General features: G+C 40.4%; 1 protein-coding gene across 1 annotated transcript; it reads right to left on the bottom strand.

The window, feature by feature from the left end:
- Window positions 1-3,761: 3,761 nt before the first annotated feature.
- Window positions 3,762-10,272, bottom strand: LOC109873476 (uroplakin-3b). The gene is made up of 6 exons (XM_020465134.2): window positions 10,053-10,272; window positions 8,788-8,955; window positions 8,356-8,590; window positions 8,088-8,170; window positions 7,773-7,902; window positions 3,762-4,071 (listed from the first exon to the last, which is right to left on the bottom strand). The coding sequence occupies exons 1-6, from the start codon at window positions 10,120-10,122 to the stop codon at window positions 4,002-4,004; spliced, it is 756 nt and encodes a 251-aa protein (XP_020320723.1). The 5' UTR covers window positions 10,123-10,272; the 3' UTR covers window positions 3,762-4,001.
- Window positions 10,273-19,691: the final 9,419 nt, after the last annotated feature.

Here is a 19,691-nt window from a genome sequence, read left to right as displayed (position 1 = left end):
TGATTTTCAGGGGAAGTTGCTAGAGGCAGGTCGATTTGTTGCTAAAAGTTGCTAAATGACGTTGTGATCATTGGGTGGAATACACAATAACGTTACTCAAATTGACTGAAAAAAGTTTGGATGTTGTCACACACATACCTACTTGTTAACAAAATTAAGGAAGTTTCCTTTAAAATTATTCATAAATATTATCCTGCCAAACACTATATGAAGAAGTTTAAGGAAAACATCAACTCAAATGGCTCCTTTTGTAATGACCACCCAGAAACAGTGTTGCATCTTTTTTTGGCATTATATGCATGTAAGAAAACTGGCAAGACATCAGTAGGTTTATAATTGAACACATTTATGAAGATTTTACACTATTGTGGAGAGATGTACTGTTTGGATTCTTTACATACAATAGAAATAAGCTGAAACATTTTTATGTAATTCATTTCATTATTCTTTTGGCCAAATTTCATATACACAAATGTAAATTTACAAACAGAAAACCACATTTTCGTGCCCTACAAAAATAAATTGAACTGTATTTTAAGACGGTTAAATGCTCTACTAACAAAAAAAGCTGTTAGAATTGTAAGTATATGCATGTCCCTTAAGGTCCTTGTGTAATTGTAATGTGATATTGTACCCCCTAGCTCGAATGTCCATTGTTTGTAATCTATGTATGCTTGTGTTCCCTCATGTGCTTTATGTATTGATTTGTTGTTAATAAAAAATAAATACATTTTAAAATGGAACGTGTGATGTGACTGAGTGTGTGACAGAAAATCGTTTTTGTGTCATTTAGAGGGAAAATGCATTTTAGCGTTTGAGTCACTTTTCAAAAGTTGCTAAAAGTTCCAAATACATTTTTAAAAGTAGCTAAATTTGTTGGTAGGTGCTGTTTGAAAAAAAGTTGTCAGGGTAGTCTGAAAAGTTGCTAAATATAGCATCAAAATTGCTAAATTGGCATCAATGGAGAGAACACGCGAGGAGGTAACGTTGACGATTCCTCGTATGTACTTCCTTCGTGTGTACTTCCTTCGTTTCTCAGTTTTTCCCTTGAGTTCAACGCGACAGGTACCTCTATCACCGCCTATCGTGCTGGAGTGTAACAAAATATACAGTCGCTAGTGAAAGTCTACACCTCTTGCAGTCACATTTTGCTGCCTTAATTTAAATCTAAAACGGGTAAAGCTTTTGCTACCGATCTACACAACCTACTTGACATTTTCAAAGTGAAAGAAAATTGTAGAGCATTTCCCAATTATTATTATTATTATTATTTTTAACTATGATGTCTTGATTGTGTATGTTCTCACACCCAATCATTAATATTTTGTGATGGTGGAAGCACCTCAGGCAGCCATTACAGCTGTGAATTCCATTACAGCTGTGAATCATTTTGAATAAGATTCTAACAACTTTCCACAACTTTTAGAGTAAAAAATACTGTATATCGATTGGTTTTGTCAACATTGCTCAAGCTCAGTAGGCTGAATTTGGTTAGGAATCATTGATGGACTGCAATATTCAAACATTGTCTGTGATTTTCAAGCAAATTTAAGTCAGGACTGAGACTCAAGCACTAAGCAACACAACTTGGAAAGCCATTCTGGTCTGTTTTTGGCAGAAAAATTTGTGTAATTGTCCCACTCTATCCCAGGGTTAGATATTCAGACAATTCCCCAGTCCATGCCGGTGGCAAGCATACCCATAACATGATGCTGCCACCACAATACTTGAAAATACAGGTTTCACTCTGTGTTGTATTGGATTTAACCCATCACATCTGAAGTTTTTAAATTTAGACCTAAATGTTCACTTCCTCCATGTTGTCTTTTAGTATTACTTAACAGCCTTGTTGCAAACAGAATAGATTATTTGGAGTGTAATTTTTTTTAAACACAAACTTCCATCTTTTCACATATTTTCATACAGTCCAGTAATGTGGAGTGAATGTAATGTTGTTGATACTCTGTATTTTCAATTATTGTGGTAGCAGCATCATGTTATTGGTATGTGTGTCACCAGCAGGGACAAGGGAGTTTGTTAGGATCAAAAGAAATATGAAAGAAGCAAAACCCAAGTAAAAAGTTAGAGGAAAACCTGCCTCAGACTTCTGAATATACCCCTGGGTGGAGTTTTATTTTTCAGCGAGACAATACACATTTTAATGCCAAAGACACACCCGAATGGTTTTCCAAGTGCTGTTGAGTGTTCCTGAGTGGTCCAGACTCAGTCCTGATTTAAATCTGCTTGAAAATCAGAGACAAGTTTTGAATATTTCTGCACATCAATGATTCCCAACCACTGAGCTTGAGCAATTTTGACAAAAACAATGGAATGCCACCTGAGAGGTGCAGCCTTCTAAGGCACTGCATCGCTGTGCTTGAGGCAATTGGATATCACGAAATTGGGGAGAAAAAAGGGGGTAAAATACACAACAACAAAACATTTATGATATACTGTATGTTGCCCCAACAGTAGTGCAAAGTAGGTAGAATCTTATTCAAATCTGTGCGTAAAGTAGAGAATCTCACACATGCACAGAAGTTTCGGACCTTTACCTATTGGGAAGAGGGTTCCAGAGGATATTTATGCTGTGTTCATAATGTCTAGTCAATTCTTAAATACGAGCATACGACTGGGAAAAATCCACTTGAACACCCCTCCAACTAGTGGTAAACTAATCTATCATTTCTGAGCTCCCACATGATGAACTCCGACTTCACCTACTATTTGTAATTAATTAGGAAAAGTTTCTATATATATTTTTTCAAGGCCGCGAAATGTGACAACTGTGCAAGGAGCGTGTAGACTTTCAATAGGCATTATTGCTCTGCTGGAACCCATCTGTCTTATAGGTAGATTAGATCATATAACATCCATGTGCTTACTGTGGGTGAAAAGCTTACCCTTAGGTCAGACCGATATTATTATTTAATTTATTTTACTTTTTACCCCAAAATTGGTAGATACAGTCTTGTCCCATTGCTGCAACTCCCGTACGGACTCGGGAGAGGTGAAGGTTCGAGAGCCATGCGTCCTCCCGAAGCACGACCCTGCCAAGCCGCACTGCTTCTTGACACACTGCTCGCTTAACCCGGAAGCCAGTCGCCCCAATGCGTCCGAGGAAACACCGTCCAACTGCTAACCATGTCAGCGTGCATGCGCACAGCCCGCCACAGGAGTCGCTAGAGCACGATGGGACAAGGACATTAACCTGGTAAAGGAATACACTTTCTGGCCTAAATGCAACACATCACTGAGTAACTGCCTCCTTATTTTCAAGCATGGTGGTGGTTGCATCTGCAAATATTGGGGAGTTTTTCAGGATAAAATTAAACGGGATGGAGTTAAGCTGTGAGAGGATTTCACCTTTCAGCAGGACAATAAACTACAACACAAAGCCAAACCTACACTGGAGTTGCTTACTAAGAAGTCAGTGAATATTCCTAAGTGGCCAAGTTACAGTTTTCACTTAGATCTGCTTGAAATACTATAGAAAGAAAATAGCTGTTTAGCCACTATTCTGACAGAGCTTGAAGAATTTTGAAAATAATAATATGCAAATATTGCATATTCCAGGTGTGCAAAGCTCTTAGAGACTTACCCAAGAAGACTCACAGCTGTTATCGCTGTCAAATGTGTATGGACTCAGGGAGCTGAATACTGATGCAACGTCTATCTACATTTGATTAATAATCTTTAAGAAATGTTTGCATTTTTCTTCGACTTTGACAGAGTATGTTGTGTAGATTGTTAACAAAAAATGACAATTACATCTATTTTAATCCCACTTTGTAACACAAAAATTATGTGAAGAAATCCAAGGGGTCTGAAAACTTTTGCAAGGCAATGTTCATGTAGAAATGGCATCAGAACATTAACATAAGGGTTAACCATATGTATCTTTCCATCCTAGGTCTCTACTAGATGCACAGTGAAGTGTCCACATCAATGGTCACAGAAATGTCTTGAGGAGTGCTGTACTGGTCTGAGAGTGGAGGAAGTTAGTATGAGTATTGTCCCAGTATCCCAGGTCCAGTGGTGATGTCATGGCCTCCACGGAATGATCCCAAACTGTGTTAAGGGAAAGGCAGGAAGCACAACGTTTCTCATAAGGCTGACATGTTTATATGCAACCACATTCTCAGGTCAGTACAACATTTTTGTCATTTCTAACCCCAATGCTGCCAGTGCCTTGAAGTCATTTTTGTGTTGAGCAAGGTAGGGTGAAGATTCTATTTCCTAGGATATGTGCTACTATGGTATAGCAGTGTATCCCCAATATTCATTTAGCATGTTGACGCCACTCCCCAAAATCGAATAAATAAAACATTTTCAATATATACATTACCATTCAAAAGTTTGGCCCACCTACTCATTACAGGGTTTTTCTTTATTTTTTACTATTTTCTACATTGTAGAATAATAGTGAAGACATCAAATCTATGAAATAACACGGAATCCTGTAGTAACCAAAAAAGTGTTAAACAAATCAAAATATATTTTATATCTAAGATTCTCCAAAGTTGCCACCCTTTGCCTTGATGAAAGCTTTGCACCAGCATCAACCAGCTTCATGAGGTAGTCACCTGAAATGCATTTCAATTAAAAGGTGTGCCTTGTTAAACGTTCATTTGTGGAATTTCTTTCCTCCTTACTGCGTTTGCGCCAATCAGTTGTGTTGTGACAAGGTAGGGGTGGTATACAGAAGTCCATATTATGGCAAGAACATCTAAAATAAGCAAAGAGAAATGACCATCCATCATTACTTTAAGACATGAAGGTAAGTCAATGCGGAACATTTCAAGAACTTAAGGTTTTTGTGACTGCACTTGAAGAAACTATCAAGCGCTATGAGGACCGCCACAGGAAAGGAAGACACAGAGTTACCTCCACTGCAGAGGATAAGTTCATTAGAGTTACCAGCCTCAGAAATTACAGCCCAAATAAATGCTTCAGAGTTCAAGTAAGAGACACATCTCAACATCAACTGTTCAGAGGAGACTGATTGAATCAGGCCTTCTAAAGGACACCAATAAGAAGAGACTTGCTTGTGCCAAGAGACACGAGCAATGGACATTAGACCAGTGGAAATCTTTCCTTCGGTCTGATGAGTCCAAATTTGAGATTGTTGGTTCCAACCGCCGTGTCTTTGACGCAGAATAGGTGAACGGATGACCTCTGCATGTGAAGCATGGAGGAGGTGTGATGGTGCTTTGCTGGTGACACTGTCAGTGATTTATTTAGAATTCAAGGCACTCTTAACCAGCATGGCTACCACAGCATTCTGCAGCGATACGCCATCCCATCTGGTTTGCGCTTAGTGGGAATATCATTTGTTTTTCAACAGGACAATGACCCAAAACATACCTAGAGGCTGTGTAAGGGCTATGTCACGAGAAGGAGAGTGATGGAGTGCAGCATCAGATGATGTCTTCCACAATCACCCGACCTGAACCCAATTGAGATGGTTTGGGATGAGTTGGACCACAGAGTGAAGGAAAAGCAGCAAACAATTGCTCAGCATATGTGGGAACTCCTTCAAGATTGTCGGAAAAGCATTCCCCATGAAGCTGGTTGATAGAATAACAATAGTGTGCAAAGCTGTCATCAAGGCAAAGGGTGACTACTTTGAAGACTGTAAAATGTATTTTGATTTGTTTAACACTTTTTTGGTTACTACATGATTCCATGTGTTATTTCATAGTTTTGATGTCTTCACTTTTATTCTACAATGTAAAAAATAGTAAAAGTAAAGAAACCCTTAAATGATTAGGTGTGTGCAAACATTTGACTAGTACTGTATGTACCATTGAAGTCAGAAGTTTACATACACCTTAGCCAAATACATTTAAACTCAGTTTTTCACAATTCCTGACATTTAATCCCAGTAAAAAATCAGTGTTTTAGGTCAGTTAGGATCACCACTTTATTTTAAGAATGTGAAATGTCAGAATAATAGTAGAGAGAATGATTTATTTAAGCTTTTATTTCTTTAATCACATTCCCAGTGGGTCAGAAGTTTACATACACTCAATGAGTATTTGGTAGCATTGCTTCTAAATTGTTTAACTTGGGTCAAACCTTTTGGATAGCCTTCCACAAGCTTCCCACAATAAGTGGGGTGAATTTTGGCCCATTCCTCCTGACAGAGCTGGTGTAACTGAGTCAGGTTTGTAGGCCTCCTTGCTCGCACACGCTTTTTCAGCTCTGCCCACAAATTTTCTATGTGATTGAGGTCAGGGCTTTGTGATGGCCACTCCAATACCTTGACTGTTGTCCTTAAGCCATTTTGCCACAACTTTGGAAGTATGCTTGGGGTCATTGCCCATTTGGAAGACCCATTTGCGACCAAGCTTTAACTTCCTGACTGATGTCTTGAGATGTTGCTTCAATATATCCATGTAATTTTCCTACCTCATGATGCCATCTATTTTGTGAAGTGCACCTGTCCTTCTTGCAGCAAAGCACCCCCACAACATGATGCTGCCATCCCCGTTCTTCACGGTTGGGATGGTGTTCTTTGCAAGCCTCCCCCGTTTTCCTCCAAACATAACGATGGTCATTATGGCCAAACGGTTCTATTTTTGTTTCATCAGACCAGAAGACATTTCTCCAAAAAGTACAATCTTTGTCTCCATGTGCAGTTGCAAACCATAGTCTGGATATTTTATGGCAGTTTTGGAGCAGTGGCTTCTTCCTTGCTGAGTGTTTCCTCCAGCATCTTCACAAGGTCCTTTGCCTTTGTTCTGGGATTGATTTGAACTTTTCGCACCAAAGTACTTTCATCTCTAGGAGACAGAACGCGTCTCCTTCCTGAGTGTTATGACGGCTGCGTGGTCCCATGGTTTTATACTTGTGTACTATTGTTTGTCAAGCAGAGGCACTGAGTTTGAAGGTAGGCCTAGAAATACATCCACAGGTACACCTCCTATTGACTCAAATGATGTCAATTAGCCTATCAGAAGCTTCTAAAGCAATTAGATAATTTTCTGGAATTTTCCAAGCTGTTTAAAAGCACAGTCAACTTAGTGTATGTAAATGTCTGACCCACTGGAATTGTGATACAGTGAATTATAAGTGAAATAATCTGTCTGTAAACAATTGTTGGAAAAATTACTTGTGTCATCCACAAAGTAGGTGTCCTAACTGACATGCCAAAACTATAGTTTGTAAATAAGAAGGAGTGGTTGAAAAACAAGTTCTAATGGACTCCAACCTAAGTGTTTGTAAACTTCCAACTTCAACTGTATGTATGTATCTATGTAAGTACTATGTACACACACACACACACACTTAAGTTCAGAGTGACAAGTTACAACGTATATTTGTATCAAACAGAGTGACCAGTGGCAATTAATGACATTTTAAAAGCTTTTGATGCATTCAGAGTCCTTTGGGGGTTTTCAATGAGGTAAATTTAGATGGGCATCCCTATGCTGCAGCCTAATTATTTAAAACATATATGCTGCATCACTTGGGCTACAGGTTATAATGCTTTTAAAAAGGGTAAATTATATTTCAGATTGGTTCAACATAATTACATTTTCATGCATTTTGGAATAGAATGTCCTTTGCAAAAAGTCACCAGAAGTGACCATCTCACAGTCATTCTACAAAAACAAATATCCCCCTACTAGCTTTGCCCCCGCTGCTGAAAAACATCCCAGGGTAAACTCTGGATATGGTATTGTATTGTATGGCATGAATTTTAAGTCGCTCTCGATCAGAGCATCTGCTAAATGACTAAAATGTCAAATACGTGTGTGCCTCACCCATCCAGTAGCAGCACAGCTCCCAGCAGCAGTAGCAGGACAGCCAGCAGACAGGAAGAGATCACTGTGATGACCACCATTCCCCCAGAGCGCTTCCCTGTCCACTCATCTATGGAGGACCAGGACCTCGCTGCACAGACAGAATCGTTTAAAAAAAAAATTAGCCTTTAAGAGGGAACACAATAAACCATTTTCAATTCAGGCCAGGGCTATTAGCTCCCCCAAGTGTAACAACCGTTAAACATCTTGTGCTGATTATAGGCTATATCTGTGTAATAATAATGTTCATAATTTATTTTAGTGGCTTTATCTTACTTGATGTTAGAACAATGGGATATGACCATTTAGACTCTGAGACCACTCCTCTGGAGACTGGATCAATGAGGATGTACTTCACCCTGAACAATAAGAAAATACACATTTACACATGACCAGGACTGACCTTAAAAAGACCACAACAAATCCATCAATTATACTTTTCAATTAGTTGGGATTTAGACATTCCTAGCTGTTAAAAGTCGGTTGCTTTCAAGACTGTCAATGACAAAAGCATCCTTGATGTATATTGCTATGGTATTGATACCTGACAGTGGAACCCAGAGGTAGGATCCCATTGCAGTTGGTGTTGGTGCAGTTGCCCTCCGCACCTACTCTGAAGTACTTGATGCCAGGCAACTGGCCACAGGGGAAGTCCTTAAGGCGACCCAATTTGGTGACAAAGTACATTCTATTAGTCTGGCTGCTGAAGGCAATAGGGTATGGAGAGGCACTGACGATCTGTACTGCTACCAGCTTGTCAATGTCAAAGTTGTTGATGCCTGATGTGCAAAAGGGCCAGGAGAAAAGACAAAATGATCAATGGGCTGGACAATCGTACATCTATCTAGTATCTGATTTGATTTAGCTGCACTGGAATTGTAATCTGATGGATGAATCATTATTAATGATTGTATCAAAGATAAGATACGGTCCCTCGATGTCTTTAAATACTTTGCCACATCCAGTTGAGACCTACCTGGTCCAGAGGCGATGGCAGCCCATACTTGACAGGTGCTTTGACTGCATTTGAGCTGTGTCAGTGTGTTGAAGTAGCACAGAGGCTGGCCCAGCACAATGGTAGTGCTGGTTACCCTGCCGCTTGCCTCATAGGGGAGAATCTCAGGAATATGATCCAGAGACACAACTACACAAACAGAAAAACTATTTACTACAGGGTTTGGATGCTATCTGTGGGAGAGCATAAGAAACAGGACTCTTGTTTTTCCTCCCAGTCTTGTCATGTTACAAAATTATTTAATCTGTCCCTAGTCTCAGACAATGGGAGGACAATACATGCTCAAATGATAATTACTGTAGAAAGGCCTAATTAAGCTTTCTCAGATTGTCATTCCTTTCATATGGATAATTGTATTCACCACAGTAACTATTAATATCATAACTAGCTGTACTGATCTCTGATGCTGCCGTAAAAGTGCATAGAAATCTAATTTCTTGTTTTGGATAGTGAAAATCCCACACACATGTAGTGGCTCAATGAGGAGCTAGGCCATGGTGTATACAGACAACATTTGCACTGCAAACATCTCTTAAGGTTGAACAGTAAAACATGTGGGGGTAAGCACCCTGAGCAGGAGAAAGCACCATGTCCATTTTCCTGAAAAACCAGTCTATCCTATTATTTATCATCCAAGAGGAATTTTTCCTTTCGAAAAATATTGAAGGGCATGTTTGGAATAAGGACACATTTCACATCCAACTAAAAACAAACACTTATATTCAAGTAACCATCCTTCACCTGTTCGTGCTCTTTTAATGTTGCCCAAAAGCATAATTTATGGAGTAAAACTGCCCTAAAAACGATTCTATGACCTGTTCTACATCAACAGCATGTATCAATTTTAGCTTATCAATTGATATTGATAAGACCAAATCGAATCATTCAATCTGCAAATAAAAAACGTTAACCAGTATGGCTACATAAAGCTATAAAGTCTTGTTAAGTATTCTGTTTACGATCATCAAACATTGATTTGGGTCTTGTAACACTTTGATCTTTATTAGTGATAGCCTATTTTCAATAACTTAAATATAATAAAAACTAAATTAAGATCATTCTTTCAACATGATAGGCTGTTTATACGTGAAGGGTGGTTAGAATAAAATAAAGTATTAGGTCTATTCAAAAAATGTCGGCATATTAAAATATTTAAAAGATTAACAAATATTGTCCAAGTTATCACTACCTCCCCCGAAACATATAGGCTTGGCTGTAACACTTACTTTGCGGTCGGACTCCGAACATAACTGCACTTAAGATAGATGTATATGATAACATGTACGTCCAAGACATCGCAGATATTTTGGGGTTGATACTGTCAAAAATGTGCCCCCGATGTTTCTACTATTAGTATTTCGCTCGACAAAATATATTTTCCAGTAAGTTACCGTGCCTTCTCTGTGGTGTGTGCAGGTGAACTAAAACTGTAGGTGTTACGTTCGTAGTCTGTGGGAGTTAACAGTTCCCAGGGAAACGCTATCAAACGTTTGTCAAGGACAAAAAACTTTTAAAGTATAATTACATTTGCTAAATTATAACCACTAAATCGTAAGTTTCCAATCACAATATAAGATTAGTAAATTCCTACAAAATAAATAAATGCCAGTATGAGTATGTACAGTACCCTAAAACTGTAGGTGTTACATTAGTAGGCTGTGGGAGTTCCCAGAGAAACGCTATCAAACGTTTGTCAAGGACAAAACTTGAAAAGTATAATTAAATTTGCTAAATTATAACCACAAAATCGTAAGCCTCCAATCATAATATAAGATTAATAAATTCCTACAAAATATACTTCCATACTTTTACTCAGGGCCAGACCTATGCATAAGCGATATAGGCGGCCAATTTGGGGCCCGCCACCAAAAATATATACAAAACTTAATGTTGAGAGTTAGAATAGTAGAATACACAAGGTGATGTTTCAAAATGTGTTTCTGCATCATAATGGTCTACCTGAACCAGAGTGCCTGAGACCCGAGCGAGTCTATTTCCAGAATTCTAACTTGTCCCTCTGTCTGGATCAGGTCCTGTTTGATTGTCATCGGGTCTTGGGTCTATGTAACTACAGCTGATAGACCCGAGTGGACCCGACCATGGCTCTACATAGCCTATAGCATATTTCTTTTATGCTAATAAGGTGAATTTATTGAGTTATAGAAGGCCTAGCCAACATTGAAATATCTATTGTTAACCAGAAGAGCAAACAATCAATCAAATGTATTTATCAAGCCCTTTTTACATCAGCCGATGTCACAAAGTGCTGAAAGTTAGAATTTGGCTGAAAAACATCATTTTGTCACTTTGGTCCAATCGGGTCTGGTCTAGAGCCGGACTTGTTAAGGTACGGGATCTAGGACTGGTTGTCCTAGGGTCCATTTGGGTTTGGGTCTGATTGTTCTGTTTGGGCCCGAGTCCCCCCCCTTTTTTATTGATTGAGTCAGTAAGGGTGCGGGTCTGATTGTCCTTGGGTCCATTCGGGACCAATTTTTGGACCAGAGAAGACCTCTCGTGCATCAACAGTTTCCCTCTTGTTATGTCAGTCACTGACAGTCAATCAAGTAGCCCATATCAGCTAAAAAAATTCAGTTGGTAGGTTAGTCTAACCAGCTATCTAAACTTGTATACACTTAGAAAAAAGGGTTCTTCAGCTGTCTCCATAGGTGAAAGATTAGTGGAATCTGTGTGGGTAGCTGGACAGGTAGGATGACTGACAGTGAAGGTGGACAGGTGGTCACGTGTCAGGTGACAGAAGAAATGGATGAGTCTGAGGCAGGAATTCCTTTAACCATAAAGTGGTATATTTACTGAGTAGTCTGTGCTGCATCACAAAGGATACAAATAACATGTATCCAATCAAATTCATAATCAAAGATCAAATCATATCATTCATTATTAACATAATTTAGGGAATTCAACAGTCCAGTTCATTAAGAAGTCAATAGTAATCATCCGCGAGTCATTTAGGCTCGTAACTATTTATCATAAATCATGAAAGAATACAAACAGTGAATGGTTATACAATCTATAATCCCCATTATCAAAGTCAATCAGTTAGCAAACAATGACATTTTTCATTTTACTCTTTCAATTGTCTTCGTGTGTACATATAATTCATTTCAATACACATGAACCATATCGATTGCATAATTGGCCTATGAGGATCCGTAGGGACGTGATCATTGACAATTCACATTACACAATGTTTGAAGCGTGCGCTCCAAGCCGCGCTCCGCTGTAATAACTATTAACAGTAACTGAATGGCCCACTCTCCCGATCGCCACAGATAATTCAGATGAAAGGTAAGAGTCGGTGGATTCATGGACGCACAGAACTTCTGGATCAGATGGAGTTAAGGAAGAGAAAGCAGCGAGATCAGGCGATGGCAATTTCCTCCTTTTATGGAGTTGAGATCTGTCGGACATTTCCACCTGACCTAATTAAAGTGCCCCTGGCCCAGCTGAGTAAATGGCAATGAATTAAAGGATTATTCCACCAACTCCATGGACCTTTTCTACAATAGGAGAACGCTTTTTGGTTCCAGGTATAACCCTTTTGGGTTCCATATAGAACCCTCTGTGGAAAGGGTTTTTACATGGAACCCAAAAGGGTTCTACCTGGAACCAAAAATAGTTTTTCAAAGGGTTCTCCTATGGGGAACAACATTTTGCTTACTGCCCCAAAAGGGCTAGGGGGCTTACTGTACATTAATGCTGCAAATCTGAACACACCAGGTGTGTTTACACATTACACAGTAATGATGACGCCATATAGGGGACATGAGAGAAATTAGTTGTTATTATTATTATGTTCTTCTCTTTCTATTATAATTATTGTAAAAAAAAAAAAATACAAATAATATGAGGTTAAATAAGCTTGATTCACTTGGTGCACCCAATCATTGCCTCCAAATACATGTAGCCTATAATATGTGACTTTTAGCATTGTATATTAAACATGGCTCAACTCAAGTTATTTTTAATGAAACAACAAAAGTAGACCTCTAAATAGCCATCAAACTAGTTATTAATTTGCATTCTCCTCCAGCCGTAATATCATAAACATATTGATCATGAATGGACCACTAAATGCAAAATTTTCCTCTTTCAAACCCTCACTACAATTCTGTGGCTGGTTTTGGCAAATCATAGTCAGTGTAGCTCTTGAGCCTAATTTTGGTTAGTGGAATTTTGGACTCTCGCGTCCAAAATTCCACTAACCAAAATTAGGCTCAAGAGCTACACTGACTATGATTTGCCTGGCTGTGGTTCTCTGTGGCTCATCCTCATAAGCAATTAAGGTCACAGTTATGAAAACTTAAGACACAAAAGCCTTTCTACTGACTCTGAAAAACACCAAAAGAAAGATGCCCAGGGTCCCTGCTCATCTGCGTGAATGTGCCTTAGGCATGCTGCAAGGAGGCATGAGGACTGCAGACGTGGCCAGTACAATAAATTGCAATGTCTGTACTGTGAGACACCTGAAACAGACCTACAGGGAGACAGGACGGACAACTGATCGTCCTCGCAGTGGTAGACCACGTGTAACACCTGCATAGGATGGGTACATCTGAACATCACACCTGCGGGACAGGTACAGGATGGCAACAATTGCCCGAGTTACACCAGGAATGCACAATCCCTCCATCAGTGCTCAGACTGTCCACAATAGGTTGAGAGAGGCTGGACTGAGGGCTTGTAGGCCTGTTGTAAGGCAGGTCCTCACCAGATATCACCAGCAACAGCGTCGCCTATGGGCACAAACCCACCGTCGCCGGACCAGACAGGACTGGCAAAAAGTGCTCTTCACTGGCGTGTCGCGGTTTTGTCTCACCAGGGTGATGGTCGAATTTGCGTTTATCTTCGAAAGAATGAGCGTTACACCGAGGCCTGTACTCTGGAGTGGGATCGATTTGGAGGTGGAGGGTACGTTATGGTCTGGGGCGGTGTCACAGCATCATTGGACTGAGCTTGTTGTCATTGCAGGCAATCTCAACGCTGTGCGTTACAGGGAAGACATCCTCATCCCTCATGTGGTACCCTTCCTGCAGGCTCATCCTGACATGACCCTCCAGCATGACAATGCCACCAGCCATACTGCTCGTTCTGTGTGTGATTTCCTATATGACAGGAATGTCAGTGTTCTGCCATGGCCAGCGAAGAGCTCGGATCTCAATCCCATTGAGCACATCTGGGACCTGTTGGATCGGAGTGTGAGCGCTAGGGCCATTCCCCCCAGAAATGTCTGGGAACTTGCAGGTGCCTTGGTCGAAGAGTGGGGTAACATCTCACAGCAAAAACGGGCAAATCTGGTGCAGTCCATGAGGAGGAGATGCACTTCTGTACTTAATGCAGCTGGTGGCCACACCAGATACTGACTGCTACTTTTGATTTTGACACCCCCTTTGTTCAAGGACACATTATTACATTTTTGTTAGTCACATGTTTGTAGAACTTGTTCAGTTTATGGCTCAGTTGTTGAATCTTGTTATGTTCTTACAAATATTTACACATGTTAAGTTTGCTGAAAATAAACGCAGTTGACAGTGAGAGGATGTTTCTTTTTTTGCTGAGTTTAGATACACACTTCAGCAGCTGGACCATCTCCATCCCTATTTTAAACCATTATGAACCAACAAGCACAACTCCTGGACCTGTTGTTTTGGGCATAATGTGGCAGAACATAGAACTTCCCAACAACGGTCCCGATGTCTATGAAATTCAACTGGGAAAGGTGGTAGGTTATGTAACTCACAGGGCGTAGATAATCATGATGAGCAGCAGCAGCAAAGCCAAGAAGGCACACAGAATAGATGTTATGACAGTCATGGCCGCCGACCTTCCCGCAAGAACATCATTAATGCTGTCAGGGTTTTTCACTGGAGGAATAGACAATGATATTGTTTTTAAGTTAAGCAGAGGTACAAGGACATTTCCGATTGACTGTAAAGTTTTAGAAAATGTATGGGAAGCACTTACAAGAGTAAAGAATGATGTTGCTGGACCAGAGACAACTGCAACAACTGTCTAGTTCGCTGGAACACACTTAAATCTGAAAAAGGAGAAGACATATTATCATATTCTTGAAGGTCATAATTAAGGTTGGTTGCATTGAATCCACAAAATGGTACTTCAACTTAGATCCAAAGTCAATGAATGCATTGGGGTGAAGGAGGGGTTCTGATCTGGCAATGGAATCAACAGGCAATACTCCATTACAGTTCATAGTGGAACAGTTCCCATCAGGGGGGGGGGGGGGGGGGTGTTAGTTATTCGAGGCATTGGAAGAGAAGGTGGTCAGATCATGAGAGGCTGTCAATTGTCAATGTTGGAATTCGTGTTGTCGGCATCAAAAGTGCTGCCTCCCGTTGAACAGTAACAAGGATGTGGAATAAGAAATAACAAAAATTCAATTCTGTCCTTTTTATTTGTTCTTTCTGTATGTGAAGTACTTCATACTGTAGTAACTTCGGTGCACCCAAACTTTCTAAAATGTTGACATGGCATGTCTTTTTATTTATAAATCAAAGATGTAAAAATGTTCAATTGCTCTTCCTGTGTGCCATATGGCTTTATATTTCCTTTGAAAAAAGAGAATTCCAGTACCTGTATCTATTGCCGGTACCAGCCATATTTCACAGGTAGCAGAAGAGCAGGACTCATTTTTCAGACTGTCGAAGTAACACCTTGGAGGCATCAGTATCACTGAATTGGAGGTTAGTTTCCCAGCCAAGCTGGAAGGTGTTATTGCAGGAGTGTTGTTGACTGATAAAACTGTAAAAGGACAAAGATAAATACATACAAAAGCTAATTTACTCATTAGAATGACATAGAAAAGGTTCTTATCTAAAATGTTTCCTCTTTGTTTCACCTGTAGGATGTGTCGAGTGGAACTAGAAGGTTGTATAAAAAGCAAGGCCCACTGTTATGGACTTTCTATCCAACTTCGCAGCAATATATTTTTAAATAGAGACACATGTCATCTTGATCATGTTGCACTTATTAAATAATGGCCCAATTTCTTAATACTGGCTAAACCAGTGAGGGAGGTCATGTTATTGCGCAACAAACTGTATGAGAGGTCACACTATTCATGTTCAGTCATGCCAATTGGATCTGAACACTATACCTACCAACTGACCACACACTGGTTGAATCAACGTTGTTTCCACGTCATTTCAATGAAATGACGTTGAACCAATGTGGAATAGACGTTGAATTGACGTCTGTGCATAGTGGGTAGTAATTGATTCTCCTCTCAAATTGTAGGTGAAGTAGAAATATTTTCCATATGAATACAGGTTTTCCAACCCGAATATAGGGGGTTAAATCTGTCAGTTTAAACTAGAGATAAACGTCTCAATCCACCGCATCCGCCTATGGCTGCCTTCTGCATCTGCTGTGGAAGGTGGCCGAGTTACAGCGGTGTTTGTCAGACCATGAGACATTCCGTGAAAACATTTTTTGGTCTTCTCACGAAAACATCGGTATGATTTGGACTACCAAACTAATATGTTTGACCCTCACGAACACGATGCGAACACGATGGTGTTCTCCGTTTTCCACATTTTGTTACGTTACAGCCTTATTCTAATATTGATTACACCCCCCCCCCTCAATCTAGCAGATTTATTCAAAATAAATAACTGAAATATTACATTTACATAAGTATTCAGACCATTTATTCAGTACTTAGTTGAAGCACCTTTGCAGCGATTACAGCCTCGAGTCTTCTTGGGTATGACGCTACAAGCTTGGCACAACCTGTATTTGGGGAGTTTCTCCCATTATTCTCTGCAGATCCTCTCAAGCTCTGTCAGGTTGGATGGGTAGCGTCGCTGCACAGCTATTTTCAGGTCTCTCCAGAGATGTTAGATCGGGTTCAAGTCTGGGCTCTGGCTGGGCCGCTCAAGGACATTCAGAGACTTGTCCCGAAGCCACTCCTGCGTTGTCTTGGCTGTGTTAGGGTCATTGTCCTGTTGGAAGGTGAACCTTCACCCCAGTCTGAGGTCCTGAGAACTCTGAAACACGTTTTCATCAAGGATCTCTGTACTTTGCTCCATTCTTGTCCTCGATCCTGACTAGTCTCCCAGTCCCTGCCGTTGAAAAACATCTGCCACCATCATGGTGCCAGGTTTCCTCAAGATGTGACGCTTGGCATTCAGGCCAAAGAGTTCAATCTTGGTTTCATCAGACCAGAGAATCTTGTTTCTCCTGCTCTGTGAGTCCTTTAACTGCCTTTTGGCAAACTCCAAGCGGGCTGTCATATGCCTTTTACTGAGGAATGGCTTCCGTCTGGCACCTCAACCATAAAAACCTGACTGGTGGAGTGCTGCAGAGATGGTTGTCCTTCTGGAAGGTTTTCCCATCTCCACAGAGTTACTCTGGAGCTCTGTCAGACTGACAATCAGGTTCTTGGTCACCTGCCTGACCAAGGTCCTTCTCCCCCGAATGCTCAGTTTGGCCAGGCGGCCAGCTCTAGGATGAGTCTTTGCGTTTCCAAACTTCTTCCATTTAAGAATGATGGAGGCCACTGTGTTCTTGGGGACCTTCAATGCTGCAGAATGTTTTCCAGATCTGTGCCTTGACAATCCCACCTCGGAGCTCTACGAACACTTCCTTCAACCTCATGGCTTGGTTTATGCTCTGATATGCAGTCAACTGTGTGAACTTATATAGACAGGTGTCAGCCTTTCCAAATCATGTCCAATCCATTGAATTTACCACAGGTGGACTCCAATCAAGTTGTAGAAACAGCTCAAGGATGATCAATGGAAACCAGAGCTCAATTTAGATTCTCATAGCAAAAGGGTCTGAATACTATTTTTTTAATCAATTTGATAACATATTTAAAACCTGTTCCATGAGAGTATTGTGTGTAGATTAATGAGGATTTTTTATTTAATCAATTTTAGAAAAAGGCTGTAAAGTAACTAAATGGAAAAGTCAAGGGGTCTGAATATTTTCTGAGTACAGTGTAGTTTTGTGCCAACCCCCTAAAAGGGGTTAAATTTGTTTAAAAATATATATATATATACACACACACACACACACACACACATATATATATATATATATATATATAAATAAAACATACATACATACATACATACATACATACATACAAGTCAAAAGTTCAAGGGTTTTTATTTTTACATTGTAGAATAACAGTAAAGACAAAACACACATGGAATCATGTAGTAACCAAAAAAGTGTTAAACAAATCACAATATATTTTAGATTCTTCAAAGAAGCCACCCTTTGCCTTGACAGATTTGCACACTCTTGGCATTCTCTCAACCATCCGTCATGAGGTAGCCACCTGGAATGCATTTAAATTAACAGGTGTGCCTTGTTAAAAGTTAATTTGTAGAATTTCTTTCCTCCTTACTGTGTTTGAGTCAATCAGTTGTGTTGTGACATGGTAGGGGTGGTATACAGAAGATAGTATTTTACCAAATAGGGCTAAGTCCATATTGCGGCAAGAACAGCTCAAATAAGCAAAGAGAAACGACAGTCCATCATTACTTTAAGACATGAAGGTAAGTCAATAAGTCAAGGCAGGAAGTCAAGAAATTGCAGCCCAAATAAATGCTTCAGAGTTCAAGTCACAGACACATCTCAACATCAACTGTTCAGAGACTGAGTGAACCGGGTCTTCATGGTTGAATTGCCGCAAAGAAACCACAAAATAAGGACACCAATAAGAAGAGTCTTGCTTGGGCCAAGAAACACAAGCAACGGACATTAGACCAGTGGAAATCTGTCCTTTGGTCTGAGTCCAAATTAGAGATTTTTGGATCGAACCTCTGTCTTTGTGAGATGCAGAGTAGGTGAACGGATGATCTCCACATGTTTATTTTATTTTTACCTTTATTTAACCAGGCAAGTCAGTTAAGAACAAATTCTTATTTTCATTGACGGCCTAGGAACAGTGGGTTCACTGCCTGTTCAGGGGCAGAACAACAGATTTGTACCTTGTCAGCTTGGGGGTTTGAACTTGCAACCCTGCCGCCCCAGGGTAGCCTAGTGATTCCCACCATGAAGCATGGAGGAGGTGGTGTGGTGGTATGATAATGCTTGCTGGTGTCTGTGATTTATTTAGAATTCAAGGCACACGTAACCAGCATGGCTAAAACAGCATTCTGCAGCGATACACCATCCCATCTGGTTTGTGCTTAATGGGACTATCATTTGTTTTTCAACAGGACTAAGGGGCCTAGCCCAAACAATGACCTCTTCCACCAAACTATACAGTTGGCTCAATGCATTGGGGCAGGTAGCGTTCTCCTGGCATCCGCCAAACCCAGATTCATCCGTCGGACTGCCAGATGGTAAAGCGTGGTTCATCACTCCAGAGAACGCGTTTCCACTGCTCCAGAGTCCAATGGCGGCAAGCTTGACACCACTCCAATCAACGCTTGCCACTGCACATGGTACCTTAGGCTTGTGTGCGGCTGCTCGGCCATGGAAACCCATTTCATTAAGCTCCTGACAAACAGTGCTTGTGCTGATGTTGTGTCCAGAGGTAAGGCGTGTTGCAACCGAGGACAGAGTTCTGTGAGCTTGTGTGGCCTACGACTTCGCGGCTGGGCCGTTGTGTCTAGATTTTTCCACTTCACAATAACAGCACTTACAGTTGACCGGGGCAGCTCTAGCAGGACAGTAATTTAACAAAATGACTTGTTAGAAAGGTGGCATCCTATGACTGTGCCATGTTGAAAGTCACTAAGCTCTTCAGTAAGGCCATTCTACTGCCAATGTTTATCTACAGAGATTGCATGGCTGTGTGCTTGATTTTATGCACCTGTCAGCAACAGGTGTGGCTGAAATAGCCGAATCCACTCATTTGAAGTGTCCAC

The sequence above is a fragment of the Oncorhynchus kisutch genome, linkage group LG28, assembly GCF_002021735.2.
Source record: "Oncorhynchus kisutch isolate 150728-3 linkage group LG28, Okis_V2, whole genome shotgun sequence".
Classification (NCBI taxonomy): domain Eukaryota; kingdom Metazoa; phylum Chordata; class Actinopteri; order Salmoniformes; family Salmonidae; genus Oncorhynchus; species Oncorhynchus kisutch.
The sequence above is the reverse complement of the archived record's forward strand: the minus strand, read 5'-3'. Positions and strand labels throughout refer to the sequence as shown.